This window comes from Halichoeres trimaculatus, unplaced genomic scaffold (genome assembly GCF_033239565.1).
Source record: "Halichoeres trimaculatus isolate MK-OKI-2021-1 unplaced genomic scaffold, fHalTri1.1 fHalTri1_scaffold_15, whole genome shotgun sequence".
Lineage (NCBI taxonomy): Eukaryota > Metazoa > Chordata > Actinopteri > Labriformes > Labridae > Halichoeres > Halichoeres trimaculatus.
In genome coordinates, this window is record NW_027437193.1 from 33,432,615 (window position 1) to 33,458,648 (window position 26,034).

The 26,034-nt window shown below is 44.5% G+C and overlaps 1 protein-coding gene across 1 annotated transcript in view; it reads right to left on the reverse strand.

Annotated features, from left to right (window-relative positions):
- Positions 1-1,213: 1,213 nt before the first annotated feature.
- The window catches only part of LOC141804107 (junctophilin-1-like), a 42,844-nt gene continuing 18,023 nt past the window's right edge, over positions 1,214-26,034 (reverse strand). Inside the window, exons 2-7 of the mRNA XM_074688379.1 lie at positions 23,410-24,169; positions 18,585-18,703; positions 16,384-16,650; positions 13,504-13,934; positions 9,738-9,834; positions 1,214-7,465 (exon numbers count right to left, since the gene is read on the reverse strand). Coding sequence (XP_074544480.1) covers positions 9,754-9,834; positions 13,504-13,934; positions 16,384-16,650; positions 18,585-18,703; positions 23,410-24,169 — 1,658 coding nt within the window. The 3' untranslated portion in view covers positions 1,214-7,465; positions 9,738-9,753. The remainder of the gene's footprint in view (positions 7,466-9,737; positions 9,835-13,503; positions 13,935-16,383; positions 16,651-18,584; positions 18,704-23,409; positions 24,170-26,034) is intronic.

Genomic DNA, 26,034 nt, shown 5'->3' on the forward strand with positions numbered 1-26,034 from the left:
GGTTTATCCAGCTGTGAGGCCGCCATCACTCCAAGACTGACGTCATGTGACGCTCCGGAGGAGAGGACATCTCAATGCTCATAAAATGAACCTCCTCGTCTCCTCTCTCCTCTCTTCGTTTCCTCGTGTCTCTGGCATGCATCTCTGGTGGGCGGGACTAAGACGCAAGTGGAGGAGGCGAGTGGAGGAGGCGTGGATGGAACTTTGGAGCTTTGAGAAGCACCCACTGTGTGCAGGCAGTGCTCATGGGAGTTGTAGTGGCATAGTCTCATTGGAAATTGGTGTAGTATTTCAGATGCTGTTTCAGGAAACTACAATCAAATAATTCAACCCCCAAAGTGGCTGGTAGTAGTGGCAGTGTCACCTGCCAAAGTGAGGAGTTAGTGGGTGTTAATGTCAAGCCCTGAGAGTTTAACTTTGTAAATCAACACTGAGATGGCTGTTCACAGGTTTGTGTCACAGGTTTGTGTCACAGGTTTGTGTCACAGCTCCTCAGAGAGAAGTTTGAGTTGTTCTGAAACAGATTGAAATGAATGGTGAAGCTTGTTCAGAGCATTAACAATAAAACTGACTGTTCCCAGACTGAAAGGGAGCAGGTGTAAATTTAAGTTGTAAAGGATATGACTCTGTCCACAGAGGGCGCCAACATCAGAGCAAATATTCTGACAGGAGCTTTAACAGACTGAGGGCAGGGTTAATCACCGCTGAGTTTATGTTTTCAGTGAGCATGAGCTCTCTGACTGAAACCTCTTCCCCGGCCTTTGGTTCAGAAACTTGTTTCACAGTTCTTGCTCAGAGTAATGTAACTGAAACCTGGTCTCTGAGAGCCCCAGGCCTGTGCTGCAGTCTCCAGGCAGGCCAGCAGCTGTCAGCCATCAGGACTATTTTAGTCCAAAGAGACCTGAGCCAACTTTCACACTTTAGATGTCTCTAATAGAAAACTACGCTGCCTGTCGGGGACCAGAAAAAGAACTACACGCTGGAGAGAAAGCATGTTTTTCTGTGACTCAGGGAACCATGCTTCTACTAAAACTTCAACCTGAGGGAGGGAAGAAAGAGAAATGCTGAGTCCTTTATCTGCATCCTCAGGCTGGCTTGCTGGACACAGCACCACACGCTGGGCGCCCATTGCCACTGCACAGTCGAGAGGATGAGATCAGATCAGTTCGAGTCCATGTTTGTGTTTGAGATACAAAAAATACACAAGGCAGGATTGAAATGTAAACCCAGGATTTTTATTCATCTCCATAAAACAACTTCCATAAAACAACAAGGCTGTATGGTGCAACAAGCGCCAACCACATGTGCAGAGTATGACCAGCAGCAGCAGCCGGGCAGAGTGTTCAAAGTCCAGCCCTGAAGGAAACAGGCCTTCAACAGCAAACACATTATACAGCGGTAAGACATCACCCTTACCCTGTCATCTCACCCTGTCATCCTGTCACCCTTTCCCTGTCATCCTCACCCTGTAATCCTCACCCTGTCATCCTCCCCCTGTCATCCTCACCCTGTCATCCTCACCCTGTCACCCTGTCATCCTCCCCCTGTCATCCTCACCCTGTCACTCACTGTACTGTCAGGAGGGACAAACTGTTGGCACATCAGGCAGAACTGTAGAAACAAGAGCGTTAAAGGGAAATATGAGAGCTTATTTCATTCACACACATTCAGAAAAACTGTGTGCTGATCTGTCAGGACTCTGCGAGGACTGTGATGACTCAGATGAAGGTGAGCCTCTTCTTCACTTACATTCATTTATTAATATACAAAAAACCTTCAGACGAGAAAGAGACGCTCACATTCTGTTCACCTGGAAATCTTAATCACTACATCCTCTTTCCCTCCCTGTCTTTCTCTACAAATGACTGCCTTATTTCTTCATCATCCAATCAGAGTATAGCATGGTGAGGGTAACCCCCCTGAAGCATTTATTTCTGAAGCATTATCTGTGATCCTGCCTGTTCTGGTCAGCTTTCAGTCAGTGGTTTAAGTCACATTTACACTTCTCCCAGCTACTTAACACCACCAGGGGGCAGCATCAAGCAAAAGAGATCACTACTGGTAGTGAGTCCCAGTTTCACTGTATCTGTCCCTGCTGAGTCTAGGTTTCACTGTATCTGTCCCTGTTGAGTTATTTTATGAAGTCTCTTCTGCCAAGTCTCAGTTTCTCTGTACCCAAATGGTCACACTAAAGCAGGCACGGCTCTGACAGGGTGTTGATGATAAATTTGAGGGAAGAGCAGATCTTCTGCTCTGACCAGACCTTTAACTTAGCTTACCCTCCATACTAAATGTTGACCTTTGAACCCTCTCCCTGTCCCAGTAAATAAGGTCAACACTTTCTGCAGACACACCGAGCTGCTAATCTAAAGCTTTTTCTCAAACCATGACGAAACACTCGCTTGAGCCAGGTCCCGCGCCATAGCTCTGATCTTCAGGTTTCACTATTCAGTGAAGACAATAAAAAGAACTTATATTTTACATTTCTGTGATACAATCACTACAATGAACAAGCAAAAAGCATCAACCAACAGGCTGGTAACCACAAAATGGCTTCTAGTGTCATTCAGTCTTAAAAGGTCACTTCCTGGCACAATTTACTGCAAACTGAAAACCAGTCTCTGAGTGTTAAACCCACTCAGTGCTGGACAGTAAATTCTAAAAAGCTCACACACATCTTTTTATTTACATGAAATCTGTCAGCACTTAAACACACACACACTTCTCTATGAATTTAAACACTTTTAAAAACTCAAACTTGAAGTCCGGTATGAGAAGACCTGAATGCAGCCCCCATGACCCTGGTCTGTGGACTCATGCCCCAAAGAAAGGTGGTGTTCAGCTGCCTCTGTCCTCAGCTGTCTGGAGCTGGAGGCAGGTGTGTGTAAGTGTGTGTGTGTGTGTGTGTGTGTGTGTGTGTGTGTGTGTGTGCGTGTGTGTGTGTGTGTGTGTGCGTGTGTGTGGGTGGGGGGGGGTCTTTCTGAGGGAATACATGGACCAGTCTTCTTTGTTCAACCATCTTATGTTTGGGGTCTCTCAGGAAGTAGAGCAGGGGCAGCAGGAGAGCCAGCAGTAGACCTGGGACAGAAAAAGCTGCACCACCCAGCTGTATGTCTGGATGTAGTTCAGTGACTGTAGATACAGACCAAACATTGTAGTACCACTGAAAACTGTGGGGGGCAGTGCTGAGCACAGGGGGGCTGACCTTGGCTGTCTCACACAGTACTGGCTTAAGTTTTATCTCTGAGTGGCACCCTCTAGTGGCATCCTCTGGAAAGTCCTCTGGTCTAACGTGCCAACAAACAGCAAGGATGGGAACCGAAGTAGGTACTTTTAGTTTTTTATAGGTACCAACCAAATTCCATCTGTAGCACCGAGTACCGCTTCACGTAAAATCAAACCGTACCTAAACACATGGTTGTGACTGTGAGCGAGTGGGAGAGCAGGTGATTTTCCATGCTGGACATGAACACAGCATTGCAAGGTTAAATATTGAGAAATAAATAAATATATTAAATTGAAAAACTTTGAGATTTTATTATCAAACAAACTAAACACACAAAAAGTGCAGAAAATTGGTAGTGTTGAGTACTGATACCAATGGCCAGGTACTGGGCATCGGTACTGTATGTTTAAAATGGGAAAGATACCCATTCCTAACAAACAGGATGCACATGGGAGCACTGAGCCTGACATCCTTTACAATCTAGGTAATCTCAGAGATGTGAAATGATCAGCCTGAAGTGGTGAAAAGTAAAACTAGAAACCAAAATGATTTTTTCAGCAAACATTCCACACAACATCTGAATGTTGTGTCATTTAGGCTGCACCAATCCCTGAAGTGATATCTGGAACAATGTCAGCGTCCCAGTGGCAGTGGGGTTGTAGTCTTCCTGAGTGACTAAACTCAGTGATTTTGTCTCGTTTTTCAAACACCTCGCCCCATCAGCATGACTGAGGAACGCTAATAAATCTGCTTTGAAGAACGCTAATGTCAATAAATATTCAGTAATCTTTGAAGAAAGAGGGTTTCTCTAAATAAATGAACAAATAAATAAATAAATAAATAAATAAGGGGGGGGGGGTTCTGATAGAGCTGAGGTGGGGTCCATTTCTCTAATACAAACTAAACAAACCAAAGTGCAGCTAACGAACCTGTCAGCAGCTCCTCACTGAGTCAGACCTTACACAAACTGCACCCTGACAACCACACTGACCTCAGCCGACTGGGCGTACACCGGGCTCACAGGGCGCGTGGGGTACTCAGGACACTCAGGAGGCCTGTTTAAGACCAGAGAGGCTTTCCTCTTCCAAAGTTAACAAACTTTTTCAATGAAACACACACCACTTCTTCACATATTACACATTCAAATATAAATATTCAAATTTAAATAGATATGACCAATCAGGAGCTCATCAGACACTCCTCTGAAAAGCAACAGTCACACTCTTTTTCGATGTTTGTTTACGCCCTGTGGTTAGAACATCTAACAATGATTAAAACAATTTCAACCACAAACTAAGAAAAAGCACACCTACTAACCTGTTAAAACCTCTGAAAATGAATGATGAGATGCAGCATGGCCCACATGTAGCTCAACCATCAGCTCTACAACAGCCTCCATCATCAAACTGCTCGAAGCTTCACGTCAAAAACAGATTCAGAAACAAGATCAACAGCTCTGTCCTTTCTGTTTACCCTCTTCCTGAGGTTAGCAGAGTCTGAGCAGAGAGACAAAGAGCTGACCAATCATCTTTAGTCTGAAGATTTCAGTTAAAGATGGAAACACATGCTGGAAGTGTTCGGCTCAAAGCCCAGTCTGTGGTTTCAAACACAGCAGGGTGCACGCTGCACACACTCACCTGTGCTCGCAGACACTCTTCATATGACAACTCCAAACATGAGTCACACTTGTAAACATGGCTCTGTGGTCTCCAAGCCTCATGTTGAATCTGGATTAACTATACATGAATTAAAGTAGAGAATGTATGTATGTCCAGCCTCTGACCCCATATCAGAGCCTGAAAGACCCACAGCCCTCACACACTCACAGGCAGGTGTGACTGACGGCTTCACTCCAGCCTGTGCCCTTCCTCAGAGACATTTAGTGTGAGCCGCTCATCCAGCACCCTGCATTCTCTTCAACTCGGAGACAATAGGCCAGAAACCAGAGATCTGAGGCCAGATATCAAAGCCCAGAGACAAGAAGCCAGAGATAAGAGCCCAGAGGCCAGAGATCAGAGCCTTGAGGCTAGATACCAGACCCCAGAGGCGGGAGGCCAGAGATTGGAGGCCAGAGACCAGAGATCAGAGCCCAGAGGCCAGAGACAAAAAACCAGAGGCTAAAAACCGGAGGCCAGAGACCAAAGCCAAGAGCCCAGAGACTAGAAACTACAAACCAGAATTCATTGCCCAGAGATTGGGAACCAGAGACCAGAGGATCTGGAGACACCCTTTTGTCCCCAGGCCAAAGAGACACCTCATCATCATCATCCGACTGACGTTACACACTTCATTTGAGCACAGAGGGAGGCGTGGCCTCTCCTGAGCCCTGACCAACATGATGACACCACAGTTTTATCCTATGAAGCCAACAGTTTTCTCTGCATGTGTATAAAGATTGATTGTTGGAGTTAAAAAAAGATAACATAGGAGGAAAAAAGTTGAAAAAAAAGTTGTTCATATATTTGTTCATCTTTACTTCAAAGCCTGCCCCCTGCACAAACCTACACCCCCAGCTGCCAGGCTGGCGTCACCTAACTCAGCAGGCTCATCAAACACAGGTCTCCTTCATGGGGCAACAAATAATCATCAGAAATGTCTATAACGGAGAAAAGCGAAGAAATGTGAGGGTGTGAGGGCCACAGGGCATCAGTTAGCATCTACACTGGCCGTTAGCCTGGGCATCAGCTGTTAGCTTCAGCTGTTAGCCTCAGCATTGACTGGCTGTGATCAGGGAAATGACAATCACCAAGGAGTCATTTCAGAGTGACAACAAGTGGTGCCATGCATTACAGCAAAGAACAGCTCCTCATGACATGAGCCCAGTTACATCAGGGTCATGGTGGGGACATAAATAAAACACACAATTCAAACTGATGAAAGCAGAAACCACACAAAGATTAAGGCCTTACTTTAAGAAATAAACACCTCCCATTACCTGAAACAGCCCGCTCTAAGGAGCCTTTGAATTAAAGTGGATTTTCTATATGTACCCTTCTGCTGTGGCTGTGGAATAAACCCAGCTGATTTGGTGCACGGAGCAGTGAGCAGAGAGATAAAAACAGATCTGAGCAGATCGATGGACAGACGGGTATAAATAGAGGCGCTCTCCCAGGACATGGCAGCGAGAGAACAGCCGAGCGCTTCACATTCCTGCTGCGGCCCTTCTCACCCACCAACACGTCACTCTGTAAAATGGTAAGGCAGCTGTTGGCTTCCATCAGCTCAAAGTGCATCTACGAACACATCCAGAGCCCACCCACACACACTCACTCTCTCACACACAGGTACACACTCATCAGTGTGTAGGACAGTGAGAAACGCACACCCCTGGCCTCTGTCCAAACGGGTTTTGGTGGATTTTTATGTAAGAGGAAAGCTGAGAAGAACCAGAGGAACGAAGGAGCGGTCCTTGGGCTGTACGGGTCTCTAACAGTGCCACCGGAGGCTGGGCCGGGTGTGTGAGGGACACAGTGTGCAGCAGACGGCAGCAGGAAGGCATTGATTGGTGTGACTGACCTGCTGAACAGCTCAATTAAAGTGCACTGCAGTTCAACCTCTTTATGTAACTTCTCTGATCGTACATGTGTTCTTCATGCTGTGGGTGAAAGTGGGAGCTGGATTAAAGACTCATGCCACCAACAGTAACGGACCTGGGGTCCAATCCTAAATACCAGCCTGCCTCCAGTCCTCTGGACGGTCATCAAGGAAACAAATATTCTTCCACTCAGCTGGACGGCGCACAAGCTTTTTATTGCAGCATTTCAAAGCTTCCAAAGGAGCTGAACAGTTGGATGAGCACACACACATTACAGGCATTTATGGGCAGTACAGATGCCAGGTCTCACACTCCCTCCCATTCACTCTCCTCTGCAGGCCTCCTGTTATTTCTGACCCTGATGGAGAGGCTCGGGGGCCCTTTTCCAAACAGTGAGTGCCTGCTTCAGCTGTCACTGCACTCTGAGTGGAGTCACAAATCATCGCCAGTCCAATCAGGTCCAATCAGGTCCCACCCAGGCACCCAAGGGGGGTGGGTGGGTGATGGTAGAAGTTTCATCTTTCTCTCTCTGCTTTTTCCCTTCCCTCTGCTCCTTCTGTTTCCTCCCTTCACACCTCCTCCTTCTTCATCCGTCTATTTTCAGTCCTCCGTCCTGCTGGTGTCTGCCGTTCTGACTGGCGGCATATTTGAAAAGGCCCCTTTGGCTGACGGAGAGTTCGCGACTCCTGGTTTGGATGATTCCACTGCAAGGTAAGAGAAGTTTGGGATTAGAGGCAGAGGAGTGACAGCTGTAAGTTCAAGAGCTTTAAAAACAGAACCCGGGGGGATTTTAAAATAGGTGAGTCACTTGACACAGTCCGTCACCGGCATGTCAGCGGGGAAACCCCTCAGCTGGAGGGAGAAACCTATTCCTGACTCCTCCGTCTGCTCTACACTTAGCCAGCAGAGAAGCAGGGAGCGCACAGGTGCAGCAGAGGTAACTAGAGGGGCGGGGCTTAGTCACATACTCACTGAAAACAATTTAAAGCAGCACCAACACTGGGTCCAGCACCAGATTAATCCAGATGAACCGAGACATTTCTGGGTGTTAATGCAGCCTGCCTGAGTCTCCGTCTTTACTCCAGTTATCCATCAGCCTCAGTCCGTACTCAGCTGTTTGTCCAGCCTGCCATCCCAGCTCTGTTTCTATTCATTACAGTTTTTCTCCATTGCTTTGGCTAAGTTCTTGAAACTAAAATACACTCTCAAAACTTTAAGTTCATTTGGCAAAAAGGTCTTACAGTTCAGAACAACATCATATAGCTCACCTGTTAAAGCTCATATCTCTCCCAAAACTCTTCACTCATGCTTCAAAACTTGGTTCTTTTGCCATTCAAACAGTCAGTGCCACCAAAAATGCAAAGATCCTTCTCAAATGCTTCGGCTCATTTCTTGAAACAGACCGGGTGTTCTCAACACCCTTGGTGCTTTTGCCAAAATAACCTCGATGGGTCAGCATAACACCATGGATCACCTGCAAAAGCTTATATCTCTCCTAAAACCGTTCAGTCATGTGTCAAAAACAAAATTCTTTCTCGTATAAACAGTCAGTGCCTCCAAAACCATCCCTTTGCCTTTGTGTGAGCACTGCAAGTCAAAACATTTAGATGTTTTGTTACTATGGCAGAGGACCATGAAATATCCCTCAGGTCCACCGCTCAGTCTCTGCCCAGTCCTTCACTGACAATAGTTAAGAGTTTAACAACTAACACTGTGAAGACCACCAGTGAAGACTGGTTGCTGTCCTCACCCTCCCTCTCCTGGTGACCACACGCTGCTGTCTGTCTGTCCACAGATTCTCGTCCACATCACAGTGTGTTTTCACAATCATGGAGAGAACCTGTCGTCTGGACATCTGTGACTTCTGAATTCTAGTTTCACCTAAATGTCGATTTATCAATTTATCAATTTATCAAACATTCCTAGAGATCCATACATGGTATTCATGTTATTATGTTGCTGGCTCATTTTGACTGTTAAACAGACTATTGTGCATGTGGTGACTCATACAATGAAACAATGTTGTCATGTTTCGGAGAGAATGACCATCGGACTGAGAATCAACCATCAGTTTAGATCAATAAGATCTATTCACTTAAAAATTGTGCTAAATAGAGGCTAACTGTGCTAACTGTAGGCTACCTGTGCTAACTATAGGCCAGGGGTCTCAAACTTGTGCCATGGAGGGCCAAGAGGCTGCAGGTTTTCTTTCCAACCAGAAACTCCACCAGCTGAATTCACTAATTACCTCACCTTCAAGCAGAGGGCAGGGACTAATCAGTGAATTCAGCTGGTGGAGTTTCTGGTTGGATAGAAAACATGCAGCCTCTTGGCCCTCCATGGCACGAGTTTGAGACCCCTGCTATAGGCTAACTGTGCTAACTGTAGGCTAACTTTGCTAACTGTGGGCTACCTGTGCTAATTGTAGGCTACCTGTGCTAACTGTAGGCTACCTGTGCTAACTGTAGGCTATCTGTACCTGTCATTTGTAAAAAGTAAACAAAAGCATTGAAATTTGATGAAATTTATGAAAAAAATAATTATATATTATATAAAATTCAATTGCCAAGTAGTTTGGAGCTTTGTCCATGTTATTTTGAGAACGTCATTACTGTTTATAGAAATGAGCCAAACCAATGGAGAATAACTGTAATCTACCTGTCACAAACAGATCATGTACAGTTATTTCGTAGATCTTCGCAGAGCAGCAGAGTACCTGCACTCAGACATGAACAGTTCTGTCCCTGATCTTTGTTAAATGATCAAATTTTATTCATAAACACAAACAGGTGAGAAGAGTCTGAAAGAAAGCACTCCATGGTGCTGGACACTTTTCTCCTTTGCATGACAGGTGGTCTGAGACATTAGCAAAAGGCTATACATCTATTAAGAGCATTAAAATATGAAGTGCAGTATGAAGTAAAGCTTGAAGTAAAGAATGAAGTGAGGTAGAAAGTGGTTCCAGCAAAGTCTTACCTGAGTTAAGATTTGGTCAGGTGAGGAAATGGACAAAAATGATTGCTAAACCTACATTCAGCAGCATCACCAAAGCCACCAGGATGGAGTTAGGGCCCTGTGAAGACAAAGGGAAGCTTTATTTAGAGTTTTATTCCAGACATCTGCCCTGACTCACGTTTGGTCCCTATCAGCAGCTCTTTAACATCCAGCTCAAACTGGACTCTGCAGGCTCAGTTAAGATCAGGCCAAGCTGACTGACCACTCTTATTCTCAGCTGGTTTCTCTGCTCCAGAAACAAGACTTGGTTTGTTACTCACAGTCACAAGTCTCAGTATATATTCTGTAGACTTTCCATCAGGTCTCAAAGCTACATTCAGAAAAAAATAATGAGAAAAAAGGACATTCTGGAATGACAGGAAGGCACACCCAAGTCATAATGTATGAAAAGCACATACAAATGTACTACTGGCACTCTGTCAGTGCTTGGTTACCATACCAGGGTAATGTAAAGAGGCCATCACATTATTATCCATAAACATTTTATTCTAAGTATCACGCCTGCTCATCGAAACAAGGCTCTCTGAGTAAGGAATGGGAAGCCAGGACATCGACTGTTATAGACTGTAAAATACTCAGACTGTAACAGACTGTTATAGACTGTTATACACTCCGGCTGTTACAGACTGTTATAGACTGTTATACACTCCGGCTGTTACAGGCTGTTATAGACTGTTATACACTCCGGCTGTTACAGACTGTTATAGACTGTTATACACTCCGGCTGTTACAGACTGTTATAGACTGTCATACACTGAGACTGTTATAGAATGTTATAGACTGTTATGCACTCCGGCTGTTACTGACAGTTATAGACTGTTATACACTCCGGCTGTTACAGACTGTTGTAGACTGTTATACATTCCGGCTGTTACAGACTGTTATAGACTGTCATACACTGAGACTGTTATAGAATGTTATAGACTGTTATACACTCCGGCTGTTACAAACTGTTATAGACTGTTATACACTCCGGCTGTTACAGACTGTTATAGACTGTCATACACTGAGACTGTTATAGAATGTTATAGACTGTTATACACTCCGGCTGTTACAGACTGTTATAGACTGTTATACACTCCGGCTGTTACAGACTGTTATAGACTGTTATACACTCCGGCTGTTACAGACTGTTATAGACTGTTATACACTCCGGCTGTTAGAGACTGTTATAGACTGTTATACACTCCGGCTGTTACAGACTGTTATAGACTGTCATACACTGAGACTGTTATAGAATGTTAAAGACTGTTATACACTCCGGCTGTTACAGATTGTTATAGACTGTTATACACTCCGGCTGTTACAGACTGTTATAGACTGTTATACACTCCGGCTGTTACAGACTGTTATAGACTGTCATACACTGAGACTGTTATAGAATGTTATAGACTGTTATACACTCCGGCTGTTACAGACTGTTATAGACTGTTATACACTCCGGCTGTTACAGACTGTTATAGACTGTTATACACTCCGGCTGTTACAGACTGTTATAGACTGTTATACACTCCGGCTGTTACAGGCTGTTATAGACTGTCATACACTGAGACTGTTATAGACTGTTATAGACTGTTATACAATCAGACTGTTATAGACTGTTATACAACAAGACTGTTATAGACTGTCATACACTGAGACTGTTATAGACTGTTATAGACTGTTATACAATCAGACTGTTATAGACTGTTATACAACAAGACTGTTATAGACTGTTATACACTCAGATTGTTAAAGACTGTTATACAATAAGACTGTTATGGACTGTTACACACTCAGACTGTTACAGACTGTTATGTGCTAAGACTGTTACAGACTGTTATAAAGTGTTATACACTCAGACTATTATGGGAAGTCAGCACATGCTATAGACTATTGTAGACTGTTTTAGACTGTTATAGACTGCCAAGACAGTTTAAGACTGTTATACACTCAGACAGTTTTTGATTGTTGTAGACTCAGACTTTTATAGACTGTTATAGACTGTAGGAGACTATTGTAGACTGATATTAACTGTATTGGACCCGTATTGACTTAGACTGTTATAGACTGTAAGAGACTGTTTAAGAGTGTTATAGACTTTAATACGCTCAGACAGTGTTTGACTTCTATAGACCTTAATAGACTGTTATAGACTCAGACTGTTATATGCTTAGACAGTTTTAGACTGTTAAAGACTGTTGAAGACTGATAATGACTGTAAAATACTTAGACTGTTGCCTAATGTAACAGACTGTTATATGCTTAGACTTTTAGAGACTGTTATAGACTGTTATACGCTCAGACTATTACAGACTGTTAAAGACTGTTAAGCACTCAGACTGTTAAAGAGTGTTATAGACTATAAGCGCATGCTATAGACATGACTGACTAGGACTAGACAATGACTGTATAGGACTGTTATAGACTGCCAAGACTGTTATAGACTGATATATGCTCAGACAGTTTTTGATTGTTATAGAATGTTATAGAATCAGACTGTTTAAGACTGTAGGAGACTGTTATAGACTGATATCAACTGTTTTAGACCCTTATAGACTTAGACTGTTATAGACTGTAGTAGATTGTTATCGACTTAGAATGTCATGGACTGTTGTAGACTGTTATACGCTCGGACAGTTTTAGAAGGTTGAAGACTGTTAAAGACTGTAAAGTACTTAGACTGTTGCCTAATGTGACACACTGTTATATGCTTAGACTGTAATGGACTGTTGTAGACTGTTATAAGCTTAGACTGGTATAGACTGTTAAAGTCTGTTATAGACTGTTATACACTCATACTGTAATGGACTGTTACAAATTGTTTAACACTCAGACTGTTACGGACTGTTATATGCTGAGACTGTGATAGACTGTTATAGAATTTAATACACTCAGACTGTTACAGACTGTTATAGACATAAGACTGTTATAGAATTTGGCTGTAATAGACTGTTATATTCTGTTATAGACTCAGACTGTTTTAGACCGAGGGTCTTAAAGGCTGTAATAGACTCGTACTGTTATAAGCTGCTATAGACTCAGGCTGTTACAGACTGTTATAGATTGTTATGGATTTGAATATGGGCTGTTATAGACTCTGGCTGTCATGGACTATCATGGACTGTTGCAGACTTAGACTGTTATAGATTGTTAGGGACTCAGATTTTTTTAGGCTGTCAAAGATTTAAACTGTTTCAGATTAGTAGTATGTTAAAGACTGTAATAGACTCAGACTGTTATAGACTCAGGCTGTTATTAACTGTCATAGACTGTTATGGACTCGGACTGTTATAGATGGTAACAGACTGTTATGCACTCAGACTATCATAGACTGTTATAGACTGAGGCAATTATAGACTGTTATATACTGTTAGAGACTCAGATTGTTATAGATTCTTATGGACTCAGGCTGTTTTAGACTGTATGAAACTCTAACTGTTATAGACAAAGGCTGTTATAGACCGTTAAAAACTAAGATTGTTATAGGTTGTCATAGATTTAGACTGTTACAGATTGTCATAGTCTGTTATAGACTAATATAGACTGAGACTGTTATAGACTGTAATGGACTGTTATAAGCTCAAATTGTTTTAGACATTGACTGTCATAGGCTCAAACTGTTTTATACTCTGACCACGATTGAAGATTTAGTCTGTTATAGACTCAGTCTGTTATAGGCTCAGATTTTATTAGGCTCAGACCACTAGTGCTAGCAGCAAAGTTTTGCTGACATAATTCAACTCACCGACTCTTCTTCCATGATTTCAGGAACTATTTCCATGCTAGCTTTCTTGGTTTCAGCAAGGCTCTTTGGTTTGGTGGATTCCTGTCGTTTTGGTTTGGTGGAATCTGGAGATTTGGTGGGCTCTTTGGGTGGAACTGGTGAAGGGCTGGGGGCGGGCAGGGCTTTTGTTGCTGGTGCCAGAATCTGTTTGTTTGGTGGTGGCAAGCGTGCAAGGCTGGATGGGTGGAAGTCGTCCTCCAGACCGATTGGGTCTTCTGGTGGTGGGGCCTTGACGTCGGCCATCACATAGTAACCGTGGTACTGGGAGTGAATCTGCCCATTGCTGGGGTAACTGCTGGTGGTTGTTGCAGCAGCTGGTTTGACTGCAGCTGGCGCTTCCTGTTGCCTGACTTCCTGCCTGAGAGAAAGTTTGGATGCTGCCTTGGTTATACCTGCCAAGAGAAGAGAATAAATGGTCAACTACAGCCATATGGATTCTGGAGGGAGCTGAGGCTCAGGAGCACTCTAAGCCAGTCATCCACTTTATGGAGCAGGCTTTTAGCAAACAGGAGGAAATGGGTCAAACCATCCACCATGTGGACTGATGTTTACCAGTGTTTCCCCTCCGATTATAATGGGGGTGCACCCATTGCCGGTCTAGATAATTTTATTATCTATGTAATACCAGATTACAGCAGAAGTAATTAAGTGTTCCTTTCTCATTGATCAGATCTATACCTTATAATTCTATTTATTAGACTTAAAAGCCTTATGTTCTTTATCGATTCACATGACAGGATGTCGTTTCTGTCTCTACATGGTCCCATGTTTCCCATTCTCCTATACTTACTATATCACATGTAAAACAGATCACCCTGAAGCTCCTGGAGCCCCTGCCTTTCTGAGATCAAAACCTGGTTCACCTCTAACTTCTACAAACTCAACAGTGAAAAATCAGAACTCCTTCTTGTCTGCACCAAACCGACCTTATCCAAAGCTAACAGTTTATCTGTCTCCACAGACAGCTCCACAGTGTCCCCCTCTCCCTAGGTGAAGAGTCTGGGTGTCGTCCTCAACAGCTCATGTTCTTTTTACTCTTCTATCAATAACAAAGCCCGGACTGCAAGTTTCCATCTGTTACATTAATCGTCTCCGTCCCTCTCCTACCCCTCACTCTACTGCTGTCCTGGTCCACGGCCTCATCACCTCCCTTGATTACTGTAAATTGCTCCTTTTTAGTGTCCCCCATGAGCTCCATAATCATCAAATAAGCTTTTAAGATTTCAAATAATATTACACTACTACTATTATTAGTATTACTGTTGAAGCTAAAACCCCTTAACAAGCTCCTGGAGCCACTAAATCTTGTGAAGCCCCTAAAGCCTCTTAAGCTCCAGTCTACAGCCACTGAAGACTGTGAACCTCCCAAAGCCCCTGTACCTCCTGAAGCCCCTAAAACTCCTGGAGCCCCTGGAGCACCCGAAGCCCCTGGAGCTCTGGAAGGCCTTGAAGCCCTAATGCTTCTAAAACCTCCTGGAACCCCTGGAGCCTCTGGAGCTACTCAAGACCTTAAAGCTCCTCAACACCTGTAGCCCCTAAACTATTCAAGACCCTGAATACCTGAAGCCCTTAAGCCTCCTGACGCCTGTAAAGCTCCTAAAGCTCTTGAAGCTTCTGAAGCCCCTGAAGTCCCTAAAGGTCCTGAAGCTCCTGGAGCTCTTTAAACCCTGAAGACTCCGGAGCCTCTCAAGCCTCTGAAACCCCTCCAGCACCTGAAGCTTCAAGGGCCCCTGAAGCTCCAGGAACCACCAAAACTGATAGAGCCTCCGAAGCGTTTGGAGCTTCTAAAGCCTCTGAAGCCCCTGAAGCCCCTGTAGCCCCTGAAGCCCCTGAAGCCCCTGGAGCCCCTGGAGCCCCTGGAGCCCCTGGAGCCCCTGGAGCCCCTGAAGCACATAAAGCCCCTGGAGCTTTGGAGCCCCTGTATCTCCTGAAGCCCCTAAAACTCCTAAAGCCCTTGGAGCACCCGAAGCCCCTGGAGCTCTGGAAGGTCTTGAAGCCCTAACGCTTCTAAAACCTCCTGGAACCCCTGGAGCCTCTGGAGCTACTCAAGACATAGAAGCTCCCCAACACCTGTAGCCCCTAAACTATTCAAGACCCTTAAGCTCCTAAACACCTGTATGCGCTGAAGTTCTTAAAGCGTCTGTTCCTCCAAAAGCCCCTAAAGCTACCAAAGACCCTTTAAGCCCCTGAAGCACCTGAAGCCTTTAAGCCTCCTGACGCCTGCAAAGCTTCTAAAGCTCCTAAAGCTCCTAAAGCTCTTGAAGCTTCTGAAGCCCCTGAAGTCCCTAAAGGTCCTAAAGCTCCTGAAGCTCCTGAAGCTCCTTGAGCTCTTTAAACCCTGAAGACCCTGGAGCCTCTAAAGCCTCTGAAACCCCTGAAACCCCTAAAGCTACTGAAAGCCCTCCAGTACCTGAAGCTTCAAGGGCCCCTGAAGCTCCTGGAACCACCAAAGCTGATAGAGCCACTGAAGTGTTTAGAGCTTCTGAAGCCTCTGAAGCCTCTGAAGCCCTTAAGCCTCCTGAAGCCCTGTAAAGCTTCTAAAGCTCTTGAAGCTCCTGAAGCCCCTGAAGTCCCTAAAGGTCCTGAAGCTCATTGAGCTCTTTAAACCCTGAAGACCCTGAAGCCCCTAAAGCCTCTGAAACCCCTGAAACCCCTAAAGCTACTGAAAGCCCTCCAGTACCTGAAGCTTCAAGGGCCCCTGAAGCTCCTGGAACCACCAAAGCTGATAGAGCCTCCGAAGCGTTTAGAGCTTCTAAAGCCTCTGAAGCCTCTGGAACTCCTGGAGCCCCTGTAGCTTTTTGCAGCTCCTGTTTAGTGTGTCAGTCAGACTGAGGGTCTTACCTGCTGTCAGGGACTCGGCAGTTGGAGGTTTGTTCTCTTTGGCAGCAGGAGCCACGCTGGCTGGAGATTTACTGCTGAAGAAGGACTTCTTCTCAGCTTTGGGTGAAGGACTGGGACTGGCACCTGGACTCTGAGAGGGGGACTGTGTGGGGGTTGTGCCTTTCCTGTAGAAATGAGGGCTTCCTGAGGGAGATTTGTCCTTTTTCTCCTCCAAAACCTCCTTCACCTCCACTGGCTCGTTGTACTTCTGTCGAATGTAGTCAGGGCCTGGAAACACAGAAAAGGTGACTGCAGCATGCTGGCTTAAGGAGTCAAGAGCCAACACCAGGACAGGTACTCAGACTCTGTTTTTCATCACTGAGCCTGTCATACCTTTATCTGCAGTCTGTCTGTTTGGCTTTGACTGGCATGGTTCTGCTGACACACCCAGGAAGTGATTTACCTGACAGACATGCTCTGCAGGTGAGCAGACAGAGGCGGGGACCTACATGCCCCTCTTCCTCCTTTTCTGCACACAGCCTTTGGGGGAAACTCCAGAAACTGCAGTTTTTAACACTCCCGCAGGGGTCTCACATCCGAAGACTGCTTGAGCTCTGGCTGACTTTTGTTCAAATGGCCTACAAGGAGCTGGCTTCACAGGAAGTGAGTGAGGAGGTTGGATCTTCTACTAAACTGTCACTCGATTACAGCTATGGCAATGCACATCAACGAACGGCATTATCTGGCCCACCAGAATGCTACTGAAAAACACCCTGGTGAGGAGAAGGAGCTATGATACAACATTCTTTCATTGTCTAAATGCGCCCTCTGAACGATATCCACAGCCCGTCTTCAGTCAAAAATAACCACAGACTGGCAGCATGCAGAGATGCTCTTGTCCTCTCCAGTCCAGAGGGTGTTGTGTTAACTCCTCTTTATGGTAGTAAAGAGATTTCGGATGTTTCTCTGACTGAAGGGCCTCTGACTCTTTGGAGCTTCCATGCTTTGTGTTGTGGTCACCCATTATATTATAATCTTTAGTGGCAGAGACAGTTTGGTTTGAGGCTCACAGGTACAGCATTTCTATAAGCTGGCTCTACAAACACACACTGTAGCATCCTGCAAAAGAGACTTTAGCCCTGTTTCCACCAAGCAGTCCGGCGTGAAAGCTGGATATGGATAGCTGCATCAGTAACATAATATTGTGCAGGCATAGCAGTGTGCCACAGTGTACCCCGCTAACAAAACCAACAAAAAAGAAAATGGTGACACAGTAAACAAAGAGCAACGATGAAGACATCCAGTAGTTCTTCTTCTTTGTGATTGTCATGTGTCTCTTTGTTACAAAGAACAATCAAGCTTTGTTTCAGAGAAGGCTGTGAGCCGCTGTCACACAGGAAGTGAGCATTCTTTCAACCAATCAACAGACTGCAGTGTTTCTAGCTCCACCTTCTGGGGGTCGGATCGGTCTTGTCTGGCACCCCTACGGAGGGGTCCAAAAAAGTGGATTGGCTTGTCTCTGATACTTGGGGTCTGTCCTGAGATTAGTCAGTGGAAATGCTGTAAAATGTGTGCTGTGCTGAGATGAATCGAACTGAACCGCTAGGTGGAAACAGGGCTATTGAGACTGAATCTGGGTTTGATGTTGCAGGTTTATTGAGGACTGTACACAGGGTACTGCGAGCTGTAACCCAACATCAAAATCGATAAACCTGGTATAGCTCCTGCCCAAACCTAAACAGTCAGTGGTCAGTCTGTCTGCTGTGTCTCTTGACGATCAAACGATTCTGATACCTTCTAAACCACTGAGTTAGAAAACAATCCTCCTCCGTACAGTGTGTGCTGATAGTGAAACCAGTGTTTCAGACCCAAGCTGAACAAGGCTGTAAATATGCTTTAAATGCTGTAGAGTCTGTTTTTTTGTCTTGGTGTGTACGGGGTTGCTGGTCTTTCTGCAGCAAGCCTCAAGCCGATTCTCAATAACCAACTCCTCTCAGCACTTCTGCATAGGTCCACTTTTTCTTAACTGGATGTTGCCCCTTGATGAAGGACAGGAGTTTGAAGGGAATCAGTTTGAGTTGCTCAATCTGGAAGCCTATCACTCTCCAATGTTTACAGTTTTTCTGGATCCGCCTGACTGTACTGTTCAAGATAATGCTTTGTAAATATATGACATAACCGTGTTATTTATGTTGTTTGTTGTTGTTTTTTGTTGTCATTACCTGGCTGATGGAAGGAGGGGGACAGCTCCCTGGCAACAGCTCTGGCAATATCTGAGTCCTGATTGGCCGACTGTGCAGCCTGGTCTGCAGCATCGCCTTTGGCCCGGGCATGTGACGTCCTGCAAGCGCACACACACACACACACACACACACACACACACACACACACACACACACACACACACACACACACACACACACACACACACACACACACACACACACACAGTGAGTAAGTAAAATCGTACACTTATTAAGAATAAGCTGTTGGTAAAACCCAATCAACCTGCAGAATCTCCCTTTAATTTTGAGCCCTCTACTGTCAGACTAACTGACAGACTAACACACTGTCAGAATTATGGACTGATTAACTGTCATACTGAAAGACAAACAAACTGACAGACTAACTGACAGATAGACTGACAGACTAAGTGACAGATTAACTGTCATGTTTACTGATAGATTAACTGTCAGATAAACTGTGATATTACTGACAGACTAAGTAAAAGACAAACTTACTGACAGATTAACTGTCATACTAACTGTCAGACTAACTAAAAGACAGACTGACTGACAGATTAACCGACAGATTTGCAGGCATATTTACTGTCACACTAACTGAGAGACTGTTAGACTAACTGGCATACACACTGACAGACTAACTGAAAGACAGATTTACTGACAGATTGACTGTCGTACTAACGGACAGACCAACTCACAGACCAACTGACGGACTAATTGACAGACTGACTGACAGGCTGACTGACAGTTTAACTGACAGATTAACTGACAGACTGATTGACAGATTTACTGTCATAGTAACTGACAGACTAACAGAAAGAGGCAGGTTTATCCAGAGCGTTCAGCAGGTGATCCAACCTGGAAGCAGACAGGCTAAAGTAACAGAAGACCAAACCAGGTGGGCCTCCTGTCAGCTAAGAACAAGAAACTGAGGCTACAATCCACATGGGCTCCAGACCATTACTCCAAACAGAGGTGTTGCCAATTCATGCTGTGTTATTGATGACGTGACTTCAATACATTTTATTTTTTCAGCGGGTCATTACTTTGTGTGGCTCATTTGTTGGCCATGGACACCAAACTGGTTTTGTCTTCAGTGATATTTTTACTATTTTTCTCCTGTGGTTGTCTGGAGATCCTACATGTAACCATGGCTGCATTTTTTACATGTGAACTCAGCTGTTAGCAGCCTTTAGCATGTCAATGCTAACTGGTGCAAGGCCTGATGTTTGAGGTTTGAGGTGAGGACGATGTGCTGGTTCTCAGGTGTGAGCTAAGAAGTGAAGACGTCAGCCTGTCCTTCCATCCATCGTGATTGGGAATGTAAAATCTATTGCAAGTAATATGGACAAGCTAGCTGTGCTAACCCAGCAACAGAGGGAATACCAGACACCAACGCCACATTGGAGCAGCTTCGCCTGCTGTGAGCAGACAGGATCCAGGAGACAGAGACTGAACAGACTGCTGGGGAGGCTCAGTCCTGGACCCTGTGGAGGTGGAGACTGGCTGACTGGACAATGATGGACAAGCTGACATCATTTATTTTCTTATGGACCTTTTTACACTGTCTATGCATTTTACTTTTGTTTTCTTGATTGCTGCTGTGACTCCTCCTGAATTTCCCCTCGGGGATAAATAAAGTCTCTTCTCTTCTCTCTTGTATTCTATTCTATTCTATTGTACTCATTCATTCATTTGCCCATTCATTCAGTCAGTTTGTTAAACTGTGCGAGCTGTTGAGTCTTAAGGCATCATATTCAGAAGCTCTAAGGGAACAGAAGAGGGGAGGAGATGAGAAGAGGAGACATGGAAAGGAGAAGCTCATGGCTTTGTCAGAAAGTCCATCCAGCCCCCAAAGTCCAGGTCTTAGCCCCTGGTCTTCCCAGATCCCAGAAACGCCCCTGGTCCAGATACTCCCAGATACTCACTGAAGCTCACTAGCGTTACATTTTTATGCTGATGACACCATCGTGTACTGTTGTGCTGCATCTCTTGCACAAGCTGATGAGCATTTGCAGACTGCCTTTTCTTCAAAATACACTGCAGGAACTGAAACTTGTCTTAAACACAGGTAAGACCGAGCTTATGGTTTTTACCAGATCTAGACCAGGTGTGTTCCAAAATGTTCCTGTGCTGAGTACTGCTGATGGAAAGGAAATTGGGGCTGTACACTCTCACAGATACCTTGGTATATTGATTGATAGCTCCTTAAATTTTAAATCACATGTGCTGTGTCTTGTGAACAAGCTGAGGCTAAAACTGGGTTTTCATTTGAGAAACAAGGACCTCATTATGCTCTGTGTCCAAAACGCTCGGACAGAAATAGGGAAAAAGCCTTTGGGTACTCTGCACCCTCAATTTGGACCGTTGCAGAACGACTTAAAGTTCAAGCAGCTGGTGTCCTTAAAGGATTTTAAATCTAAAATGAAAAACATGAAGGCTGGTTCTATAAAAAGTAAAGATTTTAGTTCGGTCAAATAATTGATTCCTAGAAAGTGATTTTAATCCATAACCTTTTGTTTCAGCTGTTTGTCTCATTTTGCGCTTCCTGTTTGTAACTTAGTGTTTTTGCTGCTGCCTGTCTTGGCCATTGAAAGAGGTTTTTAATCTCAATGAGACCAACCTGGTTAAATAAAGGTTAAAGAAAATCACTCTGGGTTTTTCTTTTCTTTTTTTTTTGTTGTCAGATAGTCCACAGACTGGAAGTAACACCTCACTGTACCGTTACCTTAAGAAGCATGACGACAGCTTTGGTAGAAACCTGTGGAGAAGATTTACCCGGGCAGGGAAACTGAAGCAACATGTCATCAACCACAACTTTTCAAAGTCAGAGGCTCTGAGACTTATCTCCACATACTAGCCAGCAACAGCAGTCATCCCTCAGCTGCTGACTCCATTCCTGCACCGGGTCTGAACCAGACCCATGCTCACCACTATGATGCTGATGTAACCAGGGTCCTGCTGTCTGTAACACCTACAGACAGACACCTGTCCTGCCTGATGGAGAACCCATCCAGAATGTTAGAAAAATGTTTTTGTGGGTCTTTGACACCCAGCACCCTGATGGACACATGTTCCCTATGCTCTGTATCAGCAGCCCAAAGAGTTTAATATAAACCATACATCTGATCAGTATGTATTGAAACCCCTGCAGGGAGGGAGACAGGGTGTTGATGCGCGGCCAACCAGAACGGCATGCTGCATGGATATAAATGATTGAGGAGTTGTTTGACTTTTACCTGGGGGAATTCAGAGTCCCATCTTTCTCTGTAACTCCCTCTATTCCACCAACTGAACCCTCCTTTCAGCATAAATCTATCCGTTGACAAGCAGAGCAACATAACAAACCTGCAACGAGGTACGCTCTGACAAGCAGGAGTGGGTCCAGACTTTTTAGACTGGGGTGCCCAGGGCACTGGCTTACATAGGGAGGCATGAATTATGCGATCCCACACTCAAATAAATAGCTTTTGTTGTAGCTCATTTATCAAAAACCAATACAGACTAAAACAAAGCGTTTTTAAAAAAAACTAGTGCTGGGCAAGTTAACGCGTTATTTTCGCGTTAACCTGTCAATCTATTAACGCCGTTGAATATTTTATCGCACATTAGTGCATGTTGCTCACGTGCTTTTATTTTGCAAATGTCTGTTGCTGACCACGGTGCAACCGGAAGTGAAATTGGTGGAAAACACGATGAGTAACCAAAACAAGCATGGAGAAGAGGGGCAATGCCACGGAACTTAAAGGCGCTCGCAAGAGTATCAGTCCGGGCGCACGGCGTGCCAGATATAAACAAACGCAGGTAGTCTGCCAGGACGAAGAGACACGATGAGAACTAGAGCCTTATTTAGCTTATTTTAAATTCTCTTAATAAAGCGTGAATGCAGACCGATATCAGAGTTTTTCGGTGGGAGTCAGTTTATTTGTGTTTTTGGTCAAGTAAAATATGGCCCCGTCTGAGAGCAGAGGAAACCGGCAGAGGAGCAGGGAGGGGGTGTTTGGTGTGTGTGCTCTGGGCTTCTGCTGCACAAAACCACTGCTGTAGGGGTAATTTCTGCCCTAAACCTTGTGAGAGGACCCAACTTGTTCCATCCTGGAGTATCACTTTAATGCCCTGACAGTGGCAATAAGCTTTAATTTTGTATTTACATTTTGTAAATTTGATTTGCACTGAATATGTGATTAAACTATTACTGTATAACAAGTACTGATTTAGTGTTTGCATGACTGATGTTATGGCACTTTCACAATGCGATTAATTATGATTAATCAGGAAAATCATGCGATTAATTACAATTAAAAGTTTTAATCGTTGCCCAGCCCTAAAAAAACATTTTAGTTATTTATTTAGTTTCATCAAAAGGTGCAAATTTACAACTACCAATAATCTCCGCATGTTCCTTTATATTAAAAAAAGACATGTGTCCCAATGGTTTTTAAAGTGTCAGGCGCATGTATATGGTACCCATAGTGATAAAAAAAACAGAGTTTATCCACTGTCTTAAAACTATGGACCTCAGGTATGTGCTGCCTAGCCATAGTTATTTTACTAACTTGCATTCGCTCATCCGTACAGTACTCGTGAGAAAATCAGCTGAGAGCTGGAGGGGGAGCTGTTTTATTCCGCAATGACAGACGTGATCCAAACGAACCATGACACTAGAGATAATGAAAATGTTTTTGGAAATGGTGCAGCTTTCAATGTGAGTAAAAGTGTGTACAAAGTGCAGCTTTTAAAACCAAAGAACAGCTGAAACTTCAGTTCCAGGAGTGAAACAGGGGTTACTTTTGTGAAGTTTTACCTTGAGATGGCGATCTCCACTTTGGTTTTGGCGATGGCTGCAGCTCTCACAGCCCCCTCGATGGCTCGGTCCACCTTCTGTTTGGTCTTGGTGTTTTTCAGCGGGATCAGCTGCTTCCTGATACCCCGAGCCAGCACGTTGTTCTTGTACTTCCCTTCTTCTTTAGTGCCGTCAGGAAAGATCGTGCACCCGTAGCCATGGCGCTTATTGTTCAACCACTCGCCTTCGTACTTCATCCCATTGGACCGCTCTGACACACCAAATCCGCAGCGCTTGTCGTTTTTCCACTCACCCATGTAGGACTCGGTGGTGGTGGCGTCCACGTTGTCCTCTAAAGGCAGGAAGTCATCGCCCGTGTCTCCCTCTCCAAAGCTGATGGTGGAGTTCGCGTCGCTGGAGCTGATGCGGCTCATGGTGGTGTCGCTGTGTGCTGAGCTGCGTTTACTGGAAATTGAAGAGCGGGAGTCTGATTTGCGCAGTCGCTGGAGACTACCAAAGAGAGAGCCACGGCGAAAAAGACCCTTCTTCTTCTCTGAGCCCTCCCCATCCGAGTGGAAGTTGAGAACAAAGCCTCCTCGTGTTCCAGCCGGGCTGTCGGACAGGCTGTCACGCAGCACGGTGCCGTTACTCTGCTCACTGCGGAGAGAGGCCAGAGAGGTTCGCAGGGGGGAGCGGACCACTGAGGCCATGCCGTAGGGTACACTCTGACGGACGCCATAACCATGACGCATCCCACCAGTCCACTGACCCTGATACGTACCTACAGGAGAGACACAGGGGAAGGGAGGGGGGACAGAGCCAGAAGTGTAAATACAAATCAGTCAGATAGAAACAGAGACTGAAACTACACAGGATTTAGACCATCTACCAATCAGACTGTGGGGCAGTAGCCTGGCTTCAGTCTGACTGGCTTCAGTCTGACTGTAGTCAGGCTATAGCAGACAGTGGGCAGACTGAAGTCAGACTGTAGGCAGACGGTAGTCACACTGTATCATATTAAGTCAGATTGTAAAGAGACTGTATCAGAACATAGTCAGACTGTTATCAGACTGAAGTCAGGCCAAAATACAGACTGATGTTTGGACGTAGTCAGAGTGTACCAGACTGCAGTCAGAGCAAAGCTAACTGAGCTGAACCGCTTGAAGGAAACAGGGCAAAAGAGAGCATGTGTGCTTTCTGCAGACTGGACTCACAAATTCAGTAAATGACACAAAGCATTCACACTGCATTCACAATACCTTAATCTTAAAAGCCATTATTTTGTTCACATCCTAAACATAATCAAAATTGTATATGTAAACAAACTTTTTGAGTCAATTCAAACTAGTGATGTGCGGGATGATACTGAAAGATCGATACGTCCAATACCAGCTGTCTGTGTGCAGGACTTGTGGCAACCAGCAGTCCTTGCTTAAAACCTCAGGTTGTATCACAACCAAGAAGACGAGGCATTTATGATGAGGGGGACAGAGAAGGAGGAGAGCTCAGCGTCAGGGCGGTGCTGCCAGGGCAAGACACACATCTCTGGCTGAGTCTTTCAGTGCTGCAGGCAGACACCATCCAGGTACAGAAGGAGAAAATGTGGAGCTTTAAGAGTTGCTAAGCACTGTTTCTATTGTCGAATTAATAGACATGGTTCTGAAATAACTAACAAAATCAATACATGCTTCAATAAATAACTGCATGAGTTTTTTTTTTTTTGAGTAATAATTTGAGTGTCAAGGAGATAATCTCACATAAGCAAAAAGCCTAGATTAACTCAGGTAAGGTTCCCTAAATAACTGTTCATTTAAAGCGGATCGCAAACAACAGGTATCATTAAATAACACAGAACAATTCCAATAAAACAGTCATGGTAAGTTAAGAAAAATATCTTCTAGAAAACATGAATAAAAATAACATTAAATATATAAAATAGATCCATTATAATTTGCAACCTGTCTAATTTGCTTTAACTGTTGAAAAATAATTCAAAATGTAAATATTGACAAACTTGTGAAATTATTGTGGCATTTATATATTTGTTTAAATAATGTACTGGTAATTTTAATTTAGTGGTATGATTTGAAATGCGCTCATTTTCTCACAAGATTTACCACACATTTCATGTATTCACACTAAGTGTCGGTATCGCCGATACTAGCCTGAATTTCACATAAGATCGGAAAGGAAATCAGTGGTATTGAACATCACTAATTCAAACGCTTGTTCTGACTCTATAGACCTGTCCATAAAACACCAGAACTTAAAAAAATCTGCATGAGCATTAAAGGTAGAGTCTGCAGAATTTTCCTTAAAAAAACAGAACGTTATCTTTTAAAAGAATAATCCTGCTCTATCATCTCCTCTGGACCTCTATACATGTGTGTCAGTGTCTGTGTCTGCCTCAACCCCTTCCTCTGCCTGGACGTTGGTGTTTTGGTTGTTTCAGGACATTTCTGGGCGGGGAGTAGACGTGGCTACCTTAGCTAATTGCAGCGCGCCCAGTGTGCAAGTGACTTTGGGTGCGTCTCAAAGCTCCAAAGTTCCATCCTTCCTTCCTCCACTTGCGTCGTTCTCTTGCGTCTTAGTCCCTCCCACCAGAGATGCAGGGGAGAGACGCGAGGAAATAAAGAGAGGAGAGAG